Source organism: Anguilla anguilla, chromosome 6, assembly GCF_013347855.1.
Source record: "Anguilla anguilla isolate fAngAng1 chromosome 6, fAngAng1.pri, whole genome shotgun sequence".
Lineage (NCBI taxonomy): Eukaryota > Metazoa > Chordata > Actinopteri > Anguilliformes > Anguillidae > Anguilla > Anguilla anguilla.
The window spans coordinates 22,454,791-22,478,725 of record NC_049206.1 but is presented as its reverse complement, the minus strand read 5'-3'; the positions used below and the strand labels follow the sequence as shown (position 1 = coordinate 22,478,725).

Below are 23,935 nucleotides of genomic sequence, written 5' to 3'. Positions count from 1 at the left end.
CAGCATAAATAAAATAAATATTATTATTATTATTATTATTATTATTATTATTGTTATTATTGATATTATTTTGTTGAGAAAATTGTGCTCACAAGTAAGATTTTTATTATTCTACTTTTTAAAATAAATGATACTATTTTACTTATTTGGCTGAAGTTTAAAACTTTAAACATATCCTTTCTGGAGTGTAATTTTTCATCAGCTGTTTAACACATCAATTTAAATTATGTTCTTCTATGTGTGCTGTTGGCTGAAATACCATCACATGTGCACTTCCATATATGTCTATTTTACCTGTGTATCTGAGTTTTCTGCAATTGGCTACTTTGATCAGACTACTTTAATCAGACATTGTTATTGGCAGAAAATGTAGCTAAATGTTCAATGGGGAGAATTATTGACAGTGAATGGAGCATTTGTGATGGGCAGGAGAAAGAGAAAAATGCTAAATATCCCAAGTTCGAGGCTTTATTGTATGGACGTGTGAGGTTTTATCTGAATTCTGTGTGTTTGCATGAGGGCAGAAGGTACAGAAGTTAATGTTCTTAAGGGCTGAGAGTCTGTGGTCACTGTGGTCATTTCTGTAGGAAACGTTGAAAAGTGCCAAACTCTCGGTGCTGCATAGGTATGGGGCATGCCCCGCCAAGCCATGACTTGGCAGATGCTTAAGGTTAAGTTTAAGGTTAAGGTTTACTTTATTGTCTCCCAAGGGAGAAAATTGTCTTGGACCAGAGAGATCCTACTGCACAAAAATAACAAGACATCTCACATTTCACATTCACAGTTAATACATTACAATATAAACATACACATATCACCATCTCATAGTATAGTCTGTCAGTCCGTCTGCCAATCTGTCTTCTGTGTATCTGTCCATTCGTCTATCCACTTCCAGTTGCTTACCTGCAATCTCAATAAATCCGGTCAATGTGCTTCAGGAAATATGTTCCTCAAAATAGTTTGTTTGAAAAGTATGTATATAAAAAATACCTTATTAAAAACATGTAAGCTTGACTAAAGCTGTAAAAGTAAATGTCATAGAAACTGCTGTTAAATCAGATGAAAGCTTAAAGAGCTGTCTTTCATGATTTAGTTTCAACAAGGTTTAATTTTCTTTACCTTTATTATATCAGAAAACAAAACATCAATATGTAATAATCACTGAAATCTATTGCTTTTAAGTAACATTTTAAATTATCAGATTATATCTGTAACCTCTTTCACTTCATGTCTGTAATGATCCCATTCAAAGATTTTTTAAGATCCTACAAACAAAATATGAATAGCTACAACACTGGATGACACTGTTCTGTTATTGGTTTACAAAAAAGTTTTTCACAAATTAGAAACATATAAATACAAAATATGTTAAATATTGCATGTTAGGCACTTGTGTGTTTAACAGTAACTTTTTAAGTAAAATCCTCTGAAAATGTAAATATTGAGCTTGATTAAAATGAACATTGACTTTCACAACTAGAAAAGGCAGACTATTTCCAATCAAACAACCCCTTCCACCAGTTAATACAGTAAACATTTTGCAATGCCATTCACTATTTGAGCTTCAAACATATACTGACAATCTATATATGTGATTGCGAACACATCAATCAATTATAACGAATCCTTCCAATGGGCACTGTATTGGCTTGGAGTGTAGTATTTTAGGAATATTAACCTTTTCAAAACAACAGTTTTTTTTTCCAATAAATGCCAAAATGGCCAGGTATAACAATCCTTGTAATACATTTTAAACATTATGTAAGTTGTTAAATGCAGCTCCTGCACACCTTACATACTGCATGGGAAATGTTACCCTGTGTATGCGCATTTATCCTAATCCACAGGTTTAACTGTGTAAAATAGGAAATTCTGCATCAAGTACACCAGCTATGTGGGTAAGGAGCTTACAGCCAGTGACTGGAATGCTTTGTTGTGAGCCATTTTTACTCAGCCCAAGGGATCAGGAAGTTGCTGTGAGAATAAAAAAAATGTAAATATTTTGCCAGTACAAAGCGCTTAGTTGTTCTAAGTAGCAGCCAATTCCTGAGCGTCAGGGACGGCCTACAGTGACAGTACAAAATGAAAAGGCCCAAATGAATTGCTTGCTAAATATTTCAGACCCTCAGTAGTTGAAATGCAGTTCTTCAACCATTTGTGGAAAAACCCGCCTGTAAGGACACGAGTTTAGGCCACTGGGCTCAGTGGGGAGCCTCCCTTTTGAGGCTCTCTAGACTTGAGCAGTCATGTGACAGCCAGTCTCGCACGGACGGGTCTTTCCATCTCTCCTGATGCAGGATGGGCTCTGAAAGGGGCCGAATCACACGGCAAAAAAAGTCACAGGAGGTCTGAGTCTGAAGAGCTGCTGGAGGAGGCTCTTCACACTGGACCCTCTGGCTTCTTCTCCAGGCAGTACTCTTCGGTCCGCTGCACCTTCCAGCCCACCAAGGCCAGGAGGAAGATGCCCATGGCTTTGCAGCCCACCTGGAGGCCAAGGTACCTGCAAGAGGACAGAATTGGGGGTGGTGAAGGGTAACTCAACCTCCAGGTCCTTGCAATCCTAATACGAGAACGGTCGTATCGCATCGCCGCCCTACCTGTTTCTAAGGAGGTTGTTGTCGTAGTAACCGCAGGAGCCCAGCCTGTTGCCGCAGAGGCGCTTCCACCACATGCACGTGGAGTCAATGGCCATCCCAAACACAGCCGGGGCCGGCAACCAGGCTGAGGCGAGGTGAGAGTGACCATCGGTTAGGACCCGAACATGCTGCAGTGATTTATTAATGTCTTATATAAACACGCATCGTCCTCTCCTTAGAATACTGCAATTCCTGTCACTGGGGGGAGCTACAACACTGGATTGCAAAAAATAAACAAGGTGATGGCAAGCCCATTTTTGCTCTGTAAACGTCAGAACAGCACTAGCTGTACCATTCACAAGGTATTTGTAATTTGCTTAGCTTTGAGTAAAGCAATGCAATTGAAATCCCGAAAGGATATGATGTGCTCTCTTTAAATGGCAAGAATATAATAATACAAAATATCATGACATTAAAAGAAAAATTTGTTGTTCTAATATCATGCAACCTGGAGGCATAGATGCATCATCCTGCTCCTCTGATCTGCCTATTAAGCTTTTAATAAACGTCCCTTTACAGTACCTACATTGCCTTTTTATGATCTAGTCTAATACCCTGGGCTGCAAGCTCCCCAACCACTATGATTGCTTGCCCAGTAGATTTCCCATTACCTCCCCATTAGAATTTAGGACTTTAAGCACTGACATTGGGCCGGCTAGTGATGGATGGGCTGCTCTTCTACGCCGGTTTTTTCCTAAGATTTTGTCCCACAGGAGAGTATTTTCTTGCCAATATTTCAGTGTTTTTCATCTGACTTGGGGTTTTAACTTGCTTTCTATTTTTTCATGGGGCTCAGGCCTAGTCTTTCCTATTCTTAGTTCCCTATTTTCCTATAAAGCATCTTTGAAACAGAGCATAAGCAAAAAGTTCTATGCAAATTGAATTGAATCACTTATCATAATACATGAATGAAACAGAATTCTTGTCTTAAAAAAGTAATAACAAACCAGAATTTTATATTTCATTTCATAATCTATCTGAAAGTAGAACTGCAGTAGAATCCAGTTCAGTTTAACAGTTAATATAATTCCTGCACATGTATACAGTAAAAAAGCTTATTTCAGTGTCACTGAAATGAGCATTGATTGTACTTACCCAGCACCCTCATGAGCAAAAACTGAACTCCTATAGCAAAAGACTTTTCTTCATGAGGGACAGTTCTGAATTCAGACAAAAAGCAAAAGAAACAATTCAGCATGAAACTTCCTATCAGGAAAAAAAATGTAACTACCTTTGGAGAGTTTGTATTCTGCAAATGTTTCAAAGCCTGCCTTAAAATTACACATCAGTGTTTCTGCCTCAATGCAACTAATTAACGCTTCTCTCCCTCTAACTCGTAGATCTTGAGACAATCATCTTGATGTTGGCAGTGACACTGAGCTGCATAATGTCTGGGGAAGATATAATGTTTGGGGCATATCTTTTCTTGATTTGGCTTTGTACTCCACAGTTTTACATTTGTAATCAAACAATTCACATGAGGATAAAGTGCGCAGTATCAGATTTTTTATTTTTTATTTTATTTGTACACTTTGGTGTCACCATTAGAGACATATTTGGGACATAGTAATGTTATGTAAATTAGTTCACTGTATATGGCAGGAAGCTCTTAAGATGTTTGTTTACCATGCAAAATATACTTTTGCAGTTAGCTTTGGCTAAAAGTATCTGCCAAATAATTGAATCATTGCAATTCACATTTATGCAATTAACAGATACACTTATGCAGAGTAGCTTAGGAAGTGCATCTACCTAAAATACATGATTACCATCTTTACCAAGGTTTTACCATCCATTATGAAGCACACAGTGTGGACAGTAATCTGAAATTCTGTAGCAGGGTAATGCTGCCCTACCTTAGTACCATCATGTAGATGGGGTTGTGGGACAGGCAGGCAATGAACCCAGCGAGGGAGATGATGAAAATGACAGGCAGGAGGAAGTGCGGGCAACTGTTTTCACATGAGCCAGGGCGGGCACTCCCCGGGACGTCCCGGTCCAGGACACAGCTGCAGTTGGTGTAGAACTGCGGGCACACGAAGGTAATTTTAACATCTGTGTCCTCACGACTACTGTGGCTATATTGAAGCTTGTTTTATGCTGTTACTTTAAATGCTATAATGTTAAAATAAGGTTAACACAATCAAATGTATAGTTAAAGTTTGCACTCAATTTGAGATTTCGATTAGCAGTTTTTCAGCAAATATGTTTGGGCTGGAAAACCCAGACATATTTGTAGGCCTGTCCTCTGTCAGATCAGAAGAGGGGGAAAATTGCCATCTGTGTCTTCTGAAGCATATCCTCCTTATTTTTTCCACAGGTTGGTTATCAGCTGAGCAGTGCACTCATTGTGTGGAAGGAATACACGTCATGTGCAGTTGGGGCAGGCAGAGCACAGGCATCATCCAGGGTAGCCGCCACTGTGCCATGAGGCAGAAAAGTGCTGCCTACTGAAACCCTCCCTCCTTAAGCGATGCCATGACTATCCTGAGCAATGAAACAGAATATAGTCTGTAGTTTTTGTTAAGAGATCCTTTGATGAGCTTCTGGCCCTTTACTGCACAGAATAATAGAAATAAGTCTAATTGCTTTCTCCTGTTTACATTGAATTCCAGAAGACATGAGAAAAATCGATTATTTCTAAAATGCAAAACATTAAGTGATTTGTGCTACTTAAACAACTTCCTGTTCGTGCTTTTGTTAATTATAGTTTGGCTGTATTGGGTAATTGATCGCTACTTGAGCCGATTCTGTCTGTTGTGTTACGGGCTAAATTGGCCATCTTGATTCAATTAGAGTTAAATAAGTGGAGATCTGTCGGGGGATACAACCACAAAGCCAAAAAAGACTCAGCTTTGTGTTGATTTCCCTGCAAAAGACAACCCAGCTTCAGCTGATATGAGACGCTTGCAGTTTGTCTGAAACGCACTGCGGCTATGCTTCTATAAAGCAGTATGTTCTCATTAGGCCTGAGAAACACCATGCTGTTGGCTTTGATTGGTCTGAAGGATTGTAGACTCACTTGGACTCTCTTTGCTTTCTCTGGGTCCATTGAGAAGCTGGTGCAGCCTGCATGACAGGGCGAGATGTATTCCATGTTGTCCGAACCACATACCGGGTTGAAGGCGCTCTTAAGACAGGAGCAGTTGGAGTTGCATGTGGACAAGGATCTGCACAAAAATGATCAGTTCTAAACCAGTTGCTGTGGAAAATAATACATAATAAATAATAAAACAAGACTTACTACATACTTTTTTTTACTATTTTAATTGCTTTTTCAATGAGGAGTCCAGAACACTGGAAACAAGTTTTCCATTCAAGGCTTTTTGTGAAATAATTAGTGGAAGTAGCCAATAGAATTAGGTAGTCAATCAGATAGCTAATCGATTAAAGTTAATCAAACTGTCAGTAGCTAAGCTAACTTCAGCAATGGCCTTAATCAACTAAGCTAACATGTGAACTGAATTTTAATTCATTCTAATTTTATACTAATTTCAAATCTAGCTTTTCTTGCACTGAATAAATGAACAACATGATAAAAACAAGATTTCATAAAATGTGTAACAAAAGAAAAAAATTAGTTAAAAACTTAGTTCGTTGAAGGGTTTTAAAAGAACTGTAGCTGCTTTAGTTATCTAGCTATATCATTACAGATCTTTAACTGTAAAAATGCAAGCATTAAGCATGATTTGAGCAAGCATTAAGCAAAATTTGGTTAAATTAGGCAAAGTGGGGTAAGATTTCTTTAAAATAATAATATAATGTTAAATTATTTAAATCTAAGTGGTAAAATTCTAGGTAGGACAATTATTCTTAAACTATGCAAACAAGAGCTATTTTAGAGCTATTTAAATTTATAATACCATCACTATTCCATATTTGCAGTGAATCATTCGCTGGAAACTGGAATGGACTGCATTTTTATTTCAGCCTATATGTACCAAAATAGGAATACATCAAAACAAGTTAGCTATATAACATTTGCTATAAATAATTAGTTCACTGATAACGCCAGTATGCCATTTTGTTATTTTTAACATAATCTTTAATGACTTTTTAACTATTTTGACTGGTGTTTTGTTTGGAAGAATCTACTCATTATACTGCCATTTTGTGTGATAGTGCTGTCCATGCCAATACAGTTTCACGCTGTGCTTGCCATGGATTCAAGCTGACCCCACTGAGGAGGCCTGGAGCCTCACTTCCATGTGAGGCCAGCGTATATGCAACTGCCAAGGAATTCTAAGCCTCCTCCCTCAGACAGGATTGGCTGGCTTAATTCCTTTCTCTGAATTTCTATTTGACTACGTAAGGCCTTGTTGATTATTATAATCACTCAATGCAAGGCCTCAGTCTGGCCTGGAGGAAGGATAAGTTGTTTTGGCTGGATTGAAATTTCTATTGACTCATCTCCTTGAGTGTGACAACTGCAAAACATCCTCTTGCTTCATGATTATCCAGAAACTTGATAAATTGTCAAATGCGTTCAATTGAACATGAATGACTCTTTTTCTTTATTTATAATACTGAAAATTATACCCTGAGAAAGATTATATCCTTTCCCCTGGGTTTACTATCTGTTGGGTCATCATTATTTGCCCTTTTTAAATTTTACATAAATCATGGTCAGGATCAACAGACGCAGTCTGCACCTACTTTGCATGACCTTCATTTGGGGAATGCAACCTTGGTCAGGCAGGACCAAACATGTTTTTAGTTTTATTCAAAACAAGCTAGTTTGACTGCTGATGATTAGTCTAGAGAGTCTAAGACTTAATGTTGAACCCTGCCCAAATCCAGTACATGTCCATCTGTATTTGTTAAATCTAAAAATGCGTTGTACTATGTTAGGAGGTCAGATGAGGGAACCTTTCACTCACCTGTCGATGGTTGAAGGATCCCTGTAGGGGACATTGACCCCGGCAATCTTCTGTGTGGAACAGCCCATGAAAAAGAGAGGGATGCACAGCACGATGGAGACAAACAGCACAGCCACGGAGAACCTGGGGATGGTCTTCAGGGAGAGGCTGGCCCGCTTCATGATCACCCCGCCTAGGAGCATGCCCACAGCAGCCGCTGGCAGGTTTATTGCCCCTGTGGGATGGAGGGGACAGGAGAGGAGGCCTCTAAGAGGGGTATTGGCCAATCAGCAGAGGCATCTAAAGCACCAATGAGAGGGAGCTACAGTGGAGTAGATACCAGAAGTACTCAAAACCGAGCAATGGGTGAAAGCTCTCAAGCTATCCAAAGCACGTTTGATACTTGATTAAACATGCTAAGAATTTTGGAGATAGCACAGCTGCTCAATGATGTTTGGACAGAGCGTACACACTTCAGACCAGGGTCAACCAAATATTTGAAATACTTCAAGCTAATTACTCCAGCTCACCAATGAGCAAGCTGGCGTGAGCGGCGGAGGTGCTGTACTGTCGCTCCAGGAACTTGTTGAGGAAGGTGGACAACCCGGCAATCACCGAGGAGAAGCAGCACTGGGCCAGAACCAGCAGCAAGAAGAGCGGACTTAGCAACAGCCTCACAAACAGCCGGGGGAACACTGCAATTGGATCAGAGCCAGAAATATGCATGTGCATGGTCACGGAAACAAACACCACATACACAGTTGCTTCAAACATCTATTGGGGGATTTAGAGAGTTGTAATGGCAAGTAGGCCCCTCTTATAGAAATAAGCCTGTTGACAGTACCCTTTAAAAAGGCTTTGGATGACACAACAGTAACTGTAATACACATTACTGTGAACCGACCCAGGATATGGTGCCACACATTACATAGTAGAATCAATTAAATATATACATATATATTATATATTATAATTTAAATATATATTAAATTATAGTAAAGAACAAAAATAATTCCAACTTTAGTTTCATTTGTCAGAATTAGTTAGAGAGTACAGCAGACCGACCATCACCAAATATAATGTGTTATGAAGAACTTACTCTTAAGAAAGTCAAACAAAGATACTGCAGGCTTCTTTGGGTCTTCTTTCAAAGTATCGGATTCAGCTTCAGTCTCCTGGGAAATAATTTATTCGTGTCACGCATAAAGGAGCACAAAATCTGAGCTCTTATATTGGAATGTTGCTTTTCGAAAGCTATATGTGGGAAATTTATTTAAGCAATCTACTGAGGCACATTTCCCATGATTGATACACTTTTCTTTTAACAATTTGTTTTTTTAAGACTAGGTCTGTGTACCACAGTTCCAAGAAAGAAGCGGTATCACATCTTATCCACTAGCTTTAAGCAAATATATTTTCCTGATGAGGTTGATTGTTGCAGTATTAAATAACCTGGGTAGAGAGACCAAGAACTCAGATAAATGAGAGGGGAAAGACGGTAAGCTTTAAAACTGATACATTTCATGAGCATTTTTCATGTACCACTCCCGCTGCTGCCTTACGAAGGTTCTATTAGCTGTTTATCATTAGCACACACTGGCTTCTCTCACAGAAAAGATTTGCACAGGCCATCAGCCAACAAGTAATGCTATTCAATTGTGTGTTTGTATCTTTCAGCACTGTGTGTATGTGTGTAGGTGTGTGTGCTGCTGTGTGTCTCTGGTTTTAGAAAAACATGTTTTGTGTTATGCAGCGGTACCATGTCTGTATATGTTCGGGGGTGGGGGCTAACTGCATTCTTTCATTTAGAAGCAAATTATGCATCCCAAAGCAGTTCAGAACACATTCCACAAATGGCAATTTGACTGTTTTTAAACCTATGGAGAGAAGGCCTGAGATGAAATATAGCCACCTACATGCAACTCCCGTTGCATTTCCCGGGGGAAGAAAAAGTAGGGGATAGAGGTGAGAGCCAGACAGCCAGAGGAGACCAGGAGACCCATCCACCAGGCCCCAACCCAGCGCGGATCAGTGGGGCTCAGCTCCAGAACGCTGGCTGTGGGGTGAGACGCCTCAGGTTCAGCAAAACCAAGGGTACGAGTGACCACTGACCACACATACTGCATATCACTGCTGAGACTTGAGAGCTGCTTATCTTGAAAAAACTCGTAATTTATCTTGAGAGAAAAATAACTTTGGAAAGTAATACAATTCAATGAGATATGATTTTTAATGCACTATTCACTTTAATTTTATATATTTTTAGCCTTGTACAGTATCGTGTAATTTAATGCATGTTGGTTTTATAATATGATCTTTGTAACTTTAAATCTTTACAGATGTTATTCTTTTAATATTCTTTTTATTTATACTCACTAGAAACTAGAAGTTCAGCTGGGGTGCATGTATTTGGCAAAGTTTAGACATAGCTTCTCCTGCTAGGGTCTTTATATTGTTTAAAAAAAGATTAACTATTTATCAGACTGTTATGGTTATATATGTGTGTCCCTGGGAATCTAAAAATGATTATGATTATGTCATATGTGAAAAAAGTCAATAAGCAAATGAAAAACAAACCCAGGAAAAGTCTTTTGTCAGGTGACACACCTAACCATCCAAAGCACAGTAGCAAAGGACCAATGTAGAGGTACAGTACCTGGGTCAGTTCTGCCCACGTCCACGTAGATCCGCAGCATCACAGATCCCAACAGATATCCGAAGGCGGGCCCAAACACAGAGACCGAGAAGAGGATGGCTGGAAAGAGTGAAGTAGACGCGTAAGTATACCCGCGCGTCTCTTTTTAACGGCTCTGTTTGAAGTGTGCGGGCCAGACCTGGCTCAAATATGTCTTTGTTTTGGATTCAAATACTTTTCTGTGCTCTATTGATCTTGTATAACTGAGCCTGCCAATATGACCAGGAGGTGAGGTTTGCACTTTTTGAGAGTATTTAATTGGTTCCAATACACCAGACAAGATCAGTAAAGCTTAGAAAAATATTTGAAAACCAAAACAAAATACGCATTTGACCCGGGTCTGGTGCGGGCAGCCGGGAGGTGGTTACCGATGTAAAGAGGAGAGTTTCCCGCCTCCGCGAAATCGTCCACGTAGGAGATGCCGAACGGCTGGATGGGCACGGAGCCCACCCCGAACAGCAGCTGGGCGGTGGCCATCAGTAGCCACAGGTTGCTGGTGTCGGTGAGCTGGCGGGAACCCTCCTCCCCACAGCTGTCCGCCGCTGAGGAGTTTCCTCTGAAGTCGCACACATCAGGGTTGTCTGCGGCGCACAAACAGGGGGACTGAAAACCGCCACACAGAAACCTGAAACATGTCAACAGAGCAGGACCTTGGGATATCCAGGCTAGACGCAGCGCTGGATACTCCATATCACAGGTGTCAAACTTCAGTCCTGGAGGGCCTCAATGTCTATGTATACTGGTTCTTTGGGGGTTCACGGTACCAGTGGTTCATTTAAGTAATTGACTGGCTGAAGAATCCACTAACCTGATTTTCAAGGCCTTAACTGTAGTTGATGGAAAGGAAATCACAAAAACCATCAGATGACAATTTAGTTTGACACCCCTGCTCTATACCAAGGTTCCCTAGCACTAATCTCAGATAGGAACATGGCCTGCTAGTTTTTCTTTCACCTTAACATCCTGAATCTGCTTTAACTGCTTTAACTGATTAATCAACTGCTAATGAAAATAAGCAGAGCCCGTTGCTTTTCAGGACCAAGGTTTCGGAGCCCTGCTCCAGCAAGTAGATTTTACACTGGGGCAGCAGGAAAGGACACTTGCAAAAAAAATAAATAAATAATTGTTGTGAGTCTGGATCCTAGTATTACTATAGTCTGAATTTCCCAAAACAAATTTCATTACCTTTGAAAAGCACCCCAGACCTGATTCCAAGGTATGTAAGCTCTGGCATATGAACAACTTCCGAATATGAATACAAATGAACAGGCTATGAGATCTTTAATCTTCTTGGTGGCAGCTTGTGATATAAAGTTTCTGCATGATTTATGCTCTGTAAGCATCAGGGTAGACTCTAAATGCAGCCAGCAGCACACCCGTAACCTGATTGTTTTGAACTGGTCAAGTAGAAAGACTCCAGTATGAGGATTCGGGCACACATACTGCACATGGCTAATACCTATCCAGGCACCAGGAAATCAAAAGAAAATACACTACAGCAGCTTTGTGTCCTCACATCCATAATGCATCAGTGTAGGAAATAATGGAAGACCAGGCAGTAACAGAATATTGTTAGTTTTGTGAACGCAGGAACTCTGGAAGCTGTAACTGTATACTATACAATATGTAATGACACGGTAAGTTGTAGCTCTCACTGACCCAGAATAACAAAGGATTTTGAGGATTAAATGATTTTGAGATCAAAAGTCAATATAAAATGGTTTCCAATATGGCAAAGAAGATCCTAAAAACCCAGGAATTATTTCAAAAGCCTCTATTGTAGCAAGCAAAGCAAAAAGAAAATTACATTTTTTAGCAGATGTGTTTTTTTTGGCTCTGCTTGCCACAATAAAAGCTCATCTCAAATTCCTCTTTGCCTTTTTTATTTTTTTTTTATTTTTTTACTTTGGCCTTTAAAGCCATCTCACCCAAATCATTTTTGACTGTTATTTTCCATTACCACATTCTGCAACTTGGGTTTTCTCCCATTTGACATTCTCACACCTAACATTTTTTCCCCCAATGAACCGTGTGCCAGGTATGGTGCCATGGATAGCAATATACAATTACAATGACAGACATAAGTGTAAAATTATATTGATGCATTTTAGTCAGCTTCTAGTCCATCAACGAACATAAATGACATGCATTGAGTTCAAACAATCTTAATATGTGAATATTTACATGAATATTCAAGCAAAACCTCAAACTTGAACCTCAAACCTTTGCCAAAGACAGCACAATGTAGGCCTGAGGTACTGTCATATTTTACTAAACTGGCATGAGTATATTTTCTTGACCACTTGCAAATCAATAATATAAAAAAAATACAACATTTTGTTTGTGAGTAAAATATTTCACCTGTGACAAGGTTGTAAAAAATTCCCCAGATTCTCATTCAAACCAGTATATTACTTTTGAATAATTTGAGGACAAAAAATCCAGCAGCTTGTACCTCTTGTCTTCTCCCTGTCTAACTGAGCAGAGCAACCTTACTGAAAGGTGCAGGAACAATGTAGACCTCACCTACTAAAAACAGAGATGGTTCTCACCCAATAAGGTGGAGTAGAAGACATAGGGCTGCGACAGGAACTGAGGTAGGGTGAGGATGATGGCGCTGACGGACATGAGCAGGCCTCCCAGCCCGATGAGGCGTGGCCGGTGAACCCGACTCCCGAAGTAGCTCACGAACACAATCAGCACCGTGTTCCCCACCTGGCGCAGATACAAAGCACCTTCAGATCAGTGCCACATCGGTAAGCCTGCCGCACAATGATCACACGTACAGCCAAACAAATAATCAACCAGGGTTTTTGCAGAGACTGCTGAGGCTCCCTGCGTCAGTTATTTGAAATACAGCTGGGTGGAGGGGGGGTCAGATAGTACAGCACGATGCATCAAAAAGTGCAATGTGTTCAAGGAACTAATTTACTTAAGAAATGAACTGAAAGTTATCTTAAGACCATTGGAGATGGTATGCATGCTCTCTCATATACATGCTATGGAAATTAATTGTTTATGTGTACAGGCCATGGATGGTTTCAAAAACAATGGAGACTGTAGTGGCAGCTACAAAACCTTAGGCTGCATTCTCGCCACTCCAACTTTTGAGATTCTGTGATGATTTTGCGTCAAACTGCTTGCACTCAGACAGAAATAGAAACGAAGGTCAGGCATTTTCTGACACAATACAATAGACAAGAGGCATGTGTGTGAAAGGACCAGGCTTCAAAATAATAGACTACATAATGGTAAAAGAGGCTTGGAGAAGCAGGTGCAGGAGAGATGATTATTCCAATTTAGAGGTGGGCAATTATATTCCTGGAGGGCTAGTGTGAAGACTTTTATTACCACCAATTACCTTGGTCTAATTAGCCAATCAGTTGAATACAACAACACCATAGAATAGACCACAGTAAAATCTTTCATAGAAGGACCCAAGAATATTCTCCATCTGGTAACCATGGGGCCACTGAATACATTTCGCAAAATATCAAAAAGTAAATTATAGGGATGGTTAAATGATTCAAACAGGTGGGCATGAAATATGGAAACAGATCATGTCCATTTTACCTTCTCCTGTTCTAGCCCCACATCGGATGATCAATTATAAATGCCACTGGGCATGTCGAGGAGCAAGCTCACACGACCAGGATCCAAAATGTCACAAATTTGACAGCTTGTTTGACAAATGGCAGCTATTGTGCTGAGTCTCCAGTCTTCTAAACAGAGAGTCAAGTAGTTATGTATAATTTTAAAGTAAACTAGGTAAAAATATCATATTTCAATCAAACTTGGTATAGCACATTTCACACAACAGCTGCAACTCAATGTACACAAAAAGGGGAATGGATAAAAGTAAAATTAGATTACTCCGTGATGGCAAGAACAGCAAAACAGCAAACAGCAGCAATAGCAGCAATAATAGTAATAGCAATATGAATAAATACAGTAAATAAATAAATAAAGGCAATGAAAAAAAACTAGATAAATGCGTTGCTAAAAGGATGTGTCTTAAGATTAATATAAAAAATGTTCATGGATTCACAGACCCAGGATGTTCCAAAGGCCACAACAGCTGAAACATTTCTGAATGATCTGTTTATAACCCCCCAGCCCCCAATGGCAATTCACATCGGCTGTGTTTCTTTTATTAGAGACAACATGTGCATTTATTGTGTATATCACTCTTAAAAAGGTTTTTTACTCTTATCAGGAAACTGTCAGTAAATCCCAAACACGTCCCCCTACTACAATAGCATAGTGGAATGCGTGCACATATAAGGCATTTCTGTCCTTGCATCATCATGACAATGACCAACAGAGGCAAACTGCAGAGCGTCACCAGAACCAACGTCTTCGACCTCAACACCCACACCACCACCCAAACCACAAAGCCCTCGTTGCTACATCTGATCTGGCTCACGCTGCAATTTTAAACCCTCCTATCTGGTGGGAGGTACCGGAGTCTGCACCATGAAAAACAGCTGCTTCAGCAGGGACACTCATTCCCTGCCGCATCAGAATTAACAACAACCTGTGATTGATGGTGTCTTAATCCCTGCTTGAAGTGTTTAAGTCTCTTCTTGTTCCCTGTTCCCTTGTCTCTTGTTCTGCCATACCTTGCATGCATTTACAATCTGTGAATAAGAATCTCCTCTCTGAGGACTATAAAGTCTAAAGTCTAATTATGAATGATATGCGGCATTTGGTTCACATATGGATGTAGTATTCAAATTGCTCCAGTAATAAAATACAGAATTTTTTGCTGAGATACTATGGTTCTTGAATAATTGCTAAATGAGCCAAAAAAATTGCAAATAAAATGACTTCCATATCTTATTTTACATATCCAATCATGCTAGCATTGTATGGTAATGAAGTGATCAAAACCCAAAACAATATGCCAGCATGCTTACAGAGATGTTTCTGCAGACCACTACCCAAAGCTGCCCTAGCAATAGCCATACACACACTGGTATCAGACACAGAATGTAGACTCAGACGCAGATTATTCAGAAGAAACAAGAATGTAGCTGAATCCTTGGGTAAAGTCTAGCTCCAGGGTAATGGGAAATAAAGTCCAGAGCAAAGTCTAGCAAACTTCAGACTTCATTTCCCATCAGCACTGTTAGAAAGGCTTGCCCTTCAGGGCTGAGAGGCGGTGCTCTACCTCGTGCAGGGAGGAAATGATGCCTGAGGAGGAACTGCTGAGGCCAAAGCGTCTCTCGATGGTGGTGATGCTGCTCTTGAGGTATGCACTGTAGAGGAGCTGGGACAACTGCAGTAGGCCATGGCACAGAACAAAGAACTGTGGGGAGAAGACAAAATGGGACTGAAGCCTTAGGTACCACTTTCTACTTTCTACCATTCTGAAACAGGGGTCATTGGGTAAGTCCCCATTCCAGCAAAATCAACTATCACTATAACATCAGGACCTTAACGACAGGATTGAGTCTCCATTCCCACTGCAAGAATCAACTCTATAACTACAACACTGGGGCATTAAGCACAGTATGAGTCCCCATTGTAGCTATAGGAATAAAACTTGCAGCTACAGTATAACACCAGGACATTAACCACAGAAGTGCCAATTCCAGCTATAGAATCCATCTCCATAATTACAGCACTGGGGCACAAGTCACATCCCTTTCAATTCTGTATAATAATACATATTTAGGAAATAGACCACATAGTACCTACGGCCCAGCATCAGCACAGTATATCTCATTCCCACAAAATAGTTCAAACAGGATTTGATGCTCAGATCCAGTCCTGAATAAATCACCCCATGACTGATCCCCTGTATTTTTTAAACGTCAGACATATCACCACAGCGCCACAGCGTCTGTAGGTCAGGCAACTGTAACTGACATAAAAGTTCATTTAAATGCTACAGCTACACATAGCAGATATTTATCAGAGAGCAGAAACTGAATCCCATTCATTTTTTTAAAAATGGCTTTGAAGTCAGTTTTTGTTTCTTTTTGTAAAAATGAAAGCATTTGCAGATTGTCAAACTGCCTTCCTAAAATGTCAGAGGCTAAAACAAACTTGAAAAAGATGTGTCACTGTAACAGAAGCATTGAGCTTAACTCAGAAGAGTCGCAAATGTGAAAGTAAATGTATAAAAATGATTACTTAGGCCACTGAAATTGAGCTCCAGGACATTTCTTAGACAACTGAATGTATTTGACTTCTTTGCATCAATTATGCAATGAGACTTAATCCATCAATCCAATTTTACATAGTAGCACCCCTTCACAAAGGAAATGTCACTAAGCACTCAAGAGTTGTAGCAACTATTCTACATTGCACAGTCTCTAGCTGTACTCAAAAAGCCATATAATTGAAAACATTTACAAATTTTTTAGGTTATGGAGAGTTGTAAAAAGATGGTCTTCTTTTTTTTGGGTCACCAAAATCATTTAAGCTTTTTCATGTGGAAAAAGACATTCTTACAATGCAGCTGGAAAGCTGTGGTTTATCAAAAAGAAAATGTGGACACAATACAACGTCATTTACCGCAAGCTGAACTCTTTTGATTACCATGGGCTAATTCAAGACCCTGATCAAGAAACTGGCTAGATTTGAATGTAAATGTTCTGACTGAATTGAACTGCTTGGTTGTTTTTTTATTTATTTTTAGTTCATTTTTAAATACTCATTTTATCTCTTGGAATCTTTAGCGTTTGCCTGTTAGACTGTTTTTTTTTTCTTTCGTCTTCAGGGCTCCATTGATAAAGGGACCCAGTGTATCAATGTGATTTCCCTGTACAGTATAAATTAAGGTTTGAAACCTTACGGTACATTCTAAAAGGTTGCAATAATCTGTGCTTTCTGGATAAAGATCTACACTACACTGGAATAAAGCGATACTCATAGATACTGTTGGTTAAATTACTCATGCTGGTGGTCATTGCGAACAAATCAAACCTAATCAAGTGATTGTATTGCATTGGAGGAGCCTTACCCCACATTTGACATTTTTTAGGAATGAAGGCCATTATGGTTAGCAATGTAACCATTTACCTTTACAGTCTTTCTTTCAGAACTCACTGGCTTGGTTTCTGCCGTTGATGAGTCTGTAGTCTAATAACAGATCCTGACCACACCAGTGCCAACTGTAGATGAGAGCCAGACAGACTGTCATATAATTGGCCAAAGCATTGCCTGTGTCAGCTGCACAGAAGGTGTTCGGCTTTAACACAATGGTTGCGCAGTTCATCCAGACCGTGGAGTGAAAAGAAGCACAAAGTGCTCCCGAGGACAGAGTGCAAGCGTGTCTGTGCACTACCCAATGGACAGAGTGCAAGCGTGTCTGTGCACTACCCAATGGACAGAGTGCATGCGTGTCTGTGCACTACCCAATGGACAGAGTGCATGCGTGTCTGTGCACTACCCAATGGACAGAGTGCATGCGTGTCTGTGCACTACCCAATGGACAGAGTGCATGCGTGTCTGTGCACTACCCAATGGACAGAGTGCATGCGTGTCTGTGCACTACCCAATGGACAGAGTGCATGCGTGTCTGTGCACTACCCAATGGACAGAGTGCATGCGTGTCTGTGCACTACCCAATGGACAGAGTGCATGCGTGTCTGTGCACTACCCAATGGACAGAGGAGGTTTCAGTGATGGTATGAGCCAAAATAATATCACTGGGCTTTACATAGCGGGGATAAAATCTGACTTTAAAAAGCTATGGCGAACAGATGAGAGATTTCAATCAATGTGAATCTTTCGATCTCTCCCACGGGGAAATATGCAGCATGAAATTAAAACTTTTAAAAGGATGTACTCTTTTCTGTACTTCTGTACAAATTAATTACATTTTTTTGCTTTGAGTAAATGAGCTTTCATAAAAGTTTGAAGGTTTTTGCCAAGAATGATTTTAATCTTACCCCCAGGACATTAAACAGCCCTGACGGCAATGTCATAGGCAATCCGTCTTGTAAGACAGTCCATAATTCACCGTGGATATCTCTGCTAAATATCAGTAATGGGATGTGCTTTGCTGTGTGCATGTTCAAATTATACCAACAACCACACACGAGCATTCATCAGCATGTGCACTGGCATACGTGTGAAGTATGCCTTTGGCTGTGAACATACAGTTCGCACATTCCTGAGTGAACTTATCACTTGTTAGTCTCTTCAGTGGTTTGAGGGGAGGAAGGGTAAGTAGATATACGCCGAAGTGGCTTGAGCAATAAATGACATCTATTGCATTTCATGTGATCCTAGCGTGATATGACGACATCTGCACGATAGCACTAGCATTTCCACAGAATGAGCAGAACAAGTGACCGCACAACTCAAGAAGTTCCTTTGCTTCTATATCTCCGGCAGCCATTGTCCATATCTGGTGTCTTGCTGCGTCTGGAGAAAGGCAGGAAGTTTTTTGGTGTCTATTTTCAGCGTTGACGCAGAAATATTGTTTCAAAATGCTTTATGTCAAGTGAGGCACGAGGATACCTTTGGGCTGGTGTTGATCTTCCTTCATGAAGTAACTTTTCTACACAACAATAATCCTTTCCTTTGACAAACACTACAAGAGGGTTATCATGTATTTGTTCCGTACATAAAAGCACTTCCTGCTCCAGGATTGGGCTGCATACAGAGAAAATAAACACTACCGAGCAAAAGAAAAAACCTTGGCACAAATTAAACATTTTTTGGCAGCTGTACAACTAACCAACAATCACCAGCCACAAGTCTGCAACAGATCGGAGGCTAATTTATTTCTTTTTGTTTGGTGAACACCTGTAAAAGCACGCCTCTGTAATATATCACAAACTTTCCTCCTTTGCATCTATTTTTTCTTCACAGAAGGGCTTTATAGGGCTTCATAATGGGAAAAGTGTCCTCAGAATTACTTGGAAGATACAATCAAATAAAACTCAATTTTCAAATAAAGAGAATAAAAAATTTAAATCATTAGATGAAGTAAAATTAATATTTACTCATGTGATGTACACGCCTACTATAGCTGGGATTAAATCAACATGTTCCCTTAACTGTAACAGACAATTAAAAGAAAGGATTTTTTTTTCCACAAACACTGTTGGTGAATTCAGCAATCAACTCGCAAATATGAAGTGTTATGCTAACTAAGCACAGCTTTGGCACAACTACATCTGCTGATAGTTCTGCAATGAAGATGATGAAAGTGGCAAGAGTTTCACTGACTATTATTTCCACTCTGGCGCACAGTCTTTAGTTGGCCACTCTGCAGCTGTTTCCGGATGAACATCAATTAAACGAACAACCGCGGTTTTCCTTTCAACAATTTCCTTAACAACACAGCACAAATCAATAGAGCTGCCTCTACACTAAGACTGACATGGCCTTAAAAAAATAAATAAATAAATGAGGGAACAAGGCCTGCTATTACGGTAGTTTGCATTCAGGTGTTCACGTCACTCCCCACAGCGCCTGCAGGTTCATACACTAACCCACAATTTTCCCTGACATTATGTAAAAACAACTCTGTGATTACTCGCACATTCTCGCAGAAGGGAGCCTGTAGCTATCGCTAACGTTTGCTGCACTTAATGACTCATGTGCACTCTGCTCAAGGGAGAAATGATTAGCATGAGGATGTTGTTGATCTGACAAGCTGTAGAATGACTGGGGATATGCAAAAATGAAAACAAAATCAAATTAAAATGCACACAGACACACAGAAGCACCCAGACACACACACACACACACATACACACTAAGAAACTAGTTTTTTTAATTTACAGGCTAGAGTAGAGAGAGGGGAATGAAACAGAAGTTGCCCACACTCTTCCAGTCATTATACATAAGCACAAGTCTACAGAAACTACTCTGTCAATTCCAAACTTTTTTTTATTTTGGGGGGGGGGGGGTCTGGAATTACACCTTTATACTTTACGGATATTGCTGAATAGGTAGTGATACGATAAACTATGCTAAATTGTAGTTACGTGACTTTAATAAAATACCTCAGTCAGATAGTCTGAATTTTTACACAGAACCAAAAGTAGAAAGCGCAGTGACAACTCAACTGCGATTATAAGTGAAATTGAAGTTCAAAAGTGATACTTCTTGGACCACAACTACACATCCACCATCTGGCCAGTGTGTATAAAACCATGCTCAAAGGATGTGAGTCTTCATATTAATGCCTGGAGCTTCACTGTCTGAAGAAGACCAGAATAACCAAAACATGTTGTTCAGAGCACTGAATGTTACTGATTCCAGCAATTAAGTATTTTCCATTGTCCAGCTGTTGGGAGAGAATACTCCTGTATTCTGCGTCACGCCAAGCATCGTGTAGCAGTAGAGACAGAGTTTTTGTTCACCAAAAGCAGGTTGCTTGCCTCCTTAGCGTACGGTCTATGCTGCTGTGCTACCGAGCATGCCTCCCTCATTTTGATTATGCTCCAGCATGAGCACAGCAGGATCATGGGAAAGGGGTTGATAAATCTGGAGGTGAGTGACGTTAGTAGCACTGCATCAAAGTGTCTGTTGACGCAGTGAGAGGGCGCATTCTAACAGGCAGGTGCAGACCCCTCCCTGACATTTGCTAGTGGGCGGGTGCCGTCGATGACCTCACAGAAGAGCAGGCCTGGGCCAGATATGTATTTTTCATACTAAAAACTAGATGCCAGGAAAACTGGAAAACACTTGAGAATTTTCAGTGTTATTAACCAAACATACAATCGTACAGCCAGTTGAAAGAAGAAATCCATTTGAAAATATTTGTGAAACTAGAAGCTCCTCTTAAAATGTGCAGGAAAATAAATAAATAATTGTTTGAGCCAGGTCTGCAGCAAAGCAGGTCTAAACTGTGGAAAACGACACCGCACTACCTCCCCATTGTACGGACAGCCCTCCAACTGCTACCCTTCCCAGCTGTACTGCACAACAAGCAATATGGTAAACTATCTACAGTAAAAGCTAGCTAAAAGCCCAAGGTCCCAAGCCAAGGGAACTAACTGCACTGTTACTTAAGTTCCAGGAGGTATTGGCAGCCCGTGGTGGACATTCAATAACCTCTGCTGCATGAGTTTGAATCGGGTTTGAATCCCAACTGAGAAAACAAGGGCCAGAAAAGAAAGAGCCATGGCAAAGGAAACCCAACAATGCTTTCTTAAAAGAGACTTACATGTTCAAATACATCAGGAGTTTACTATCACCATAGGAAAATATCTCTGCCTGCTGGGTATTACCTTTATTCTCCAAGGGCAGAGAACATGGCCACATGAAGAAATCTAGAAGCGGGCTTCAAGAAAACATGCAGAAACAGGCACAGCGGCCAAATTATTATTATTATTATTTTATTCTTCACGATTGCTATCTGGCAAGTCAACCTTGGTCTTGGCTGAACTCACGAAGCTATGTTTGTGAAAGAACTAAATGCTTCCATTGAATGGCAAGTCAAATTTAAAGACAAATGATTATTGAATCCAGGCCTATGTCTATTGATGAAAGAGACCTCTAACAGCTGGATGCTGATACTCAGCCTGGACCCACGGGGGAACAGGAGAAATTTGACTCTGCATGTATTGTGCTTTTTTCTAAACTTAGACCATGATGTTGAAATGTATGTCATAATCTTTAGTAAAATTTGTACATTTTTCAAGTACATGCCTATGCTCAACAAAGTAAAGATCTATCACTATAAAAAGACTACATTACAAACCAAATATCTTTCATTTCAATAACTTTGTCCTATATACATGAGCAAAACAGAATCTCTGGTGGCTGAATAAGAGATAAACAAAGGCTTTGTCTACATAAACAAAGGCTTGATCTGCATTCATTACTGAATTTAGCTGACTTAATTATCATTATTTGACGCATGCTACACCTTTATTGAAAATATTGCAATAGGAGATCTCCTTCTGTTCCATATCTGTTCAGCTTACCAGAATACTTACCAAACACCACTCTAATGTTTGTTTATGTCATATGGCATTAACCCTCCATCATTACTAGCAAATTAACTTAATAAAACACTTCTTAACATCCTTTCTACACCATATTCAATAAAAGGTATTTTTACTAACCAGACCAACTTATCCAGTTTGACTTGCATAGCAATACCTTGTGACACATTACCCATACATGCATCAAGTTATTAAATAAGGCAATTCAAGCTTATTAACACACTCAAAGGTAGACGTGACCTGTCTGGGGATTGAAACTGCAGAGATTACAAACCAAGCTAAACATCTGCACCTTACAACCATCCGACGCAGCCAAACTAAAACAAAATACAATGCAATGGGACACGCATGTATTTATGCAAAACACTTCATAGAAGGAGCCAGATAGAATGTAAAAACTTGGTCTAAGCATATCTGCAGTTTAGAGCAGCACATTCCAGGTGAGTTTAAACAAGACCAGAGAGATTATATTCTACCTAAGGTAGACCACTGCACTGCATGTAGCTTTTGGCGATTGTTCAAGTTTTGCTCTGTCAGTCATATTAAACGAACTTTTATTTTGTACTCGGGGCAAAAAGAACATCCATATATCCATGGGTCTCATATCTTGGGTGTATCTAAGTGCTATGCAGTTTTAGACAGCATAGCCTACGTATGATGATTTATAATGATGATTTTTTTCTCACTATAAAAAAAGGCAATAAATTCTCATTTTAAGACAGAATGACCCAAGGTATTTTAGGTCATGTTCTTTCCTATTATATTTGAATGTAATAGTACGCAGATTGTTAAAAACAGGTTCTCTGAAAATCACTGTTTAGTGCTATAAAACAACCCTGTCACAACTGAGGGACAAACAAAGCAGTAATGCTGGAATCAAATAAGAGCATTTCCATTTTGTATTCAAATATGCTTTTTAAAGGTGGTAGCCTGCATAATGATAAAAGAGATACATTAAATATGGTGTAGGCTATTGAAGGCTGTTGCCGTTAATGATCGATAGTATTTGTGCAGATAATGCTACATTGCATGTGCTGTGCGCTACGGCACTGAAAATTAAACTAGTGTTGGGAATAAGGGAGTGGATGCTGAAACTTATTGAATGAGCACACTAAAGCACAACATGCACCGTTGTCAAATTTACGAACCAACGTCAATTATTACCAAAAATAAAAAATCAACACTACGAACAATTATGTAGTCCATAATAAATAAATAAATAAATAAATAAATAAATAAATAAATACCTTGATGTTACAGAACACAGAAGTTATTTTGGAGCTTGAAATCATCTTGGCTTTCTTTTCCATTCTAAAGGATATTGCACTTTCCACTTTGCAAGATAAAGTCCGCGCGTTTAACACCTCAACGTTGCTTTACCTCCAACCAGTGACATCTCAGAAACACGAGCGCGTTGGTTCATACTTCTGAGGGTACTTTTATGTCTTTCTGTGATGTAATTTGACACTGCTCACAGAATTTTAGCTTGTACAGACACGAAATGTTTCACATGCAGATCGTCATACAGATCGTCATACAGAACCAAGTTTGCACCACTTCGAACAAGATATGGCGCTGATTCATATGGTTTATGTAACTTAAAAAAACTTTTTTTTAATAAAGTATTGCATTAAATCATCCAACAGACATTTGTAGAGCAATGATAATACCTACTGTTGATAGATTTACCATGCTCATTCTGTTTTCGAAATGCAGTATGTTTAATGTTTACTGTCATACAGTAAAATAAGTCGAATTTGATATAAATCTTTGTCATTTACGTTTATTTATGACGTTCATTTTATTTATTTATTTATTTAT

General features: G+C 39.6%; 1 protein-coding gene across 2 annotated transcripts; it reads right to left on the bottom strand.

Annotated features, from left to right (window-relative positions):
• Nucleotides 1–676: 676 nt before the first annotated feature.
• LOC118229055 (solute carrier organic anion transporter family member 2A1-like) lies at nt 677–23,572 on the bottom strand. 2 transcript variants are annotated; one of them, XM_035420711.1, is made up of 14 exons: nt 23,362–23,572; nt 15,364–15,501; nt 12,743–12,905; nt 10,559–10,771; nt 10,152–10,250; nt 9,412–9,551; nt 8,595–8,670; nt 8,026–8,190; nt 7,517–7,730; nt 5,659–5,800; nt 4,493–4,662; nt 3,732–3,796; nt 2,598–2,721; nt 677–2,500 (listed from the first exon to the last, which is right to left on the bottom strand). In XM_035420711.1, the coding sequence occupies exons 1-14, from the start codon at nt 23,422–23,424 to the stop codon at nt 2,380–2,382; spliced, it is 1,893 nt and encodes a 630-aa protein (XP_035276602.1). In that variant the 5' UTR covers nt 23,425–23,572; the 3' UTR covers nt 677–2,379. The 2 variants fall into 2 exon arrangements, with proteins under 2 accessions (XP_035276602.1, XP_035276601.1); XM_035420710.1 differs by having other exon boundaries at nt 5,659–5,806; nt 23,362–23,571.
• Between the last annotated feature and the right edge of the window lie 363 nt (nt 23,573–23,935).

Coding starts and splice junctions, on each gene's coding strand:
- LOC118229055 (XM_035420710.1), bottom strand. CDS start 23,424: ATGGAAAAGAAAGCCAAGATGATTTCAAGCTCCAAAATAACTTCTGTG. Junction 8,671..9,411: donor AAATGCAACGGGAGTTGCAT/GTAGGTGGCTAT, acceptor ATTATTTCCCAG/GAGACTGAAGCTGAATCCGA. Junction 7,731..8,025: donor TCACGCCAGCTTGCTCATTG/GTGAGCTGGAGT, acceptor TCCATCCCACAG/GGGCAATAAACCTGCCAGCG.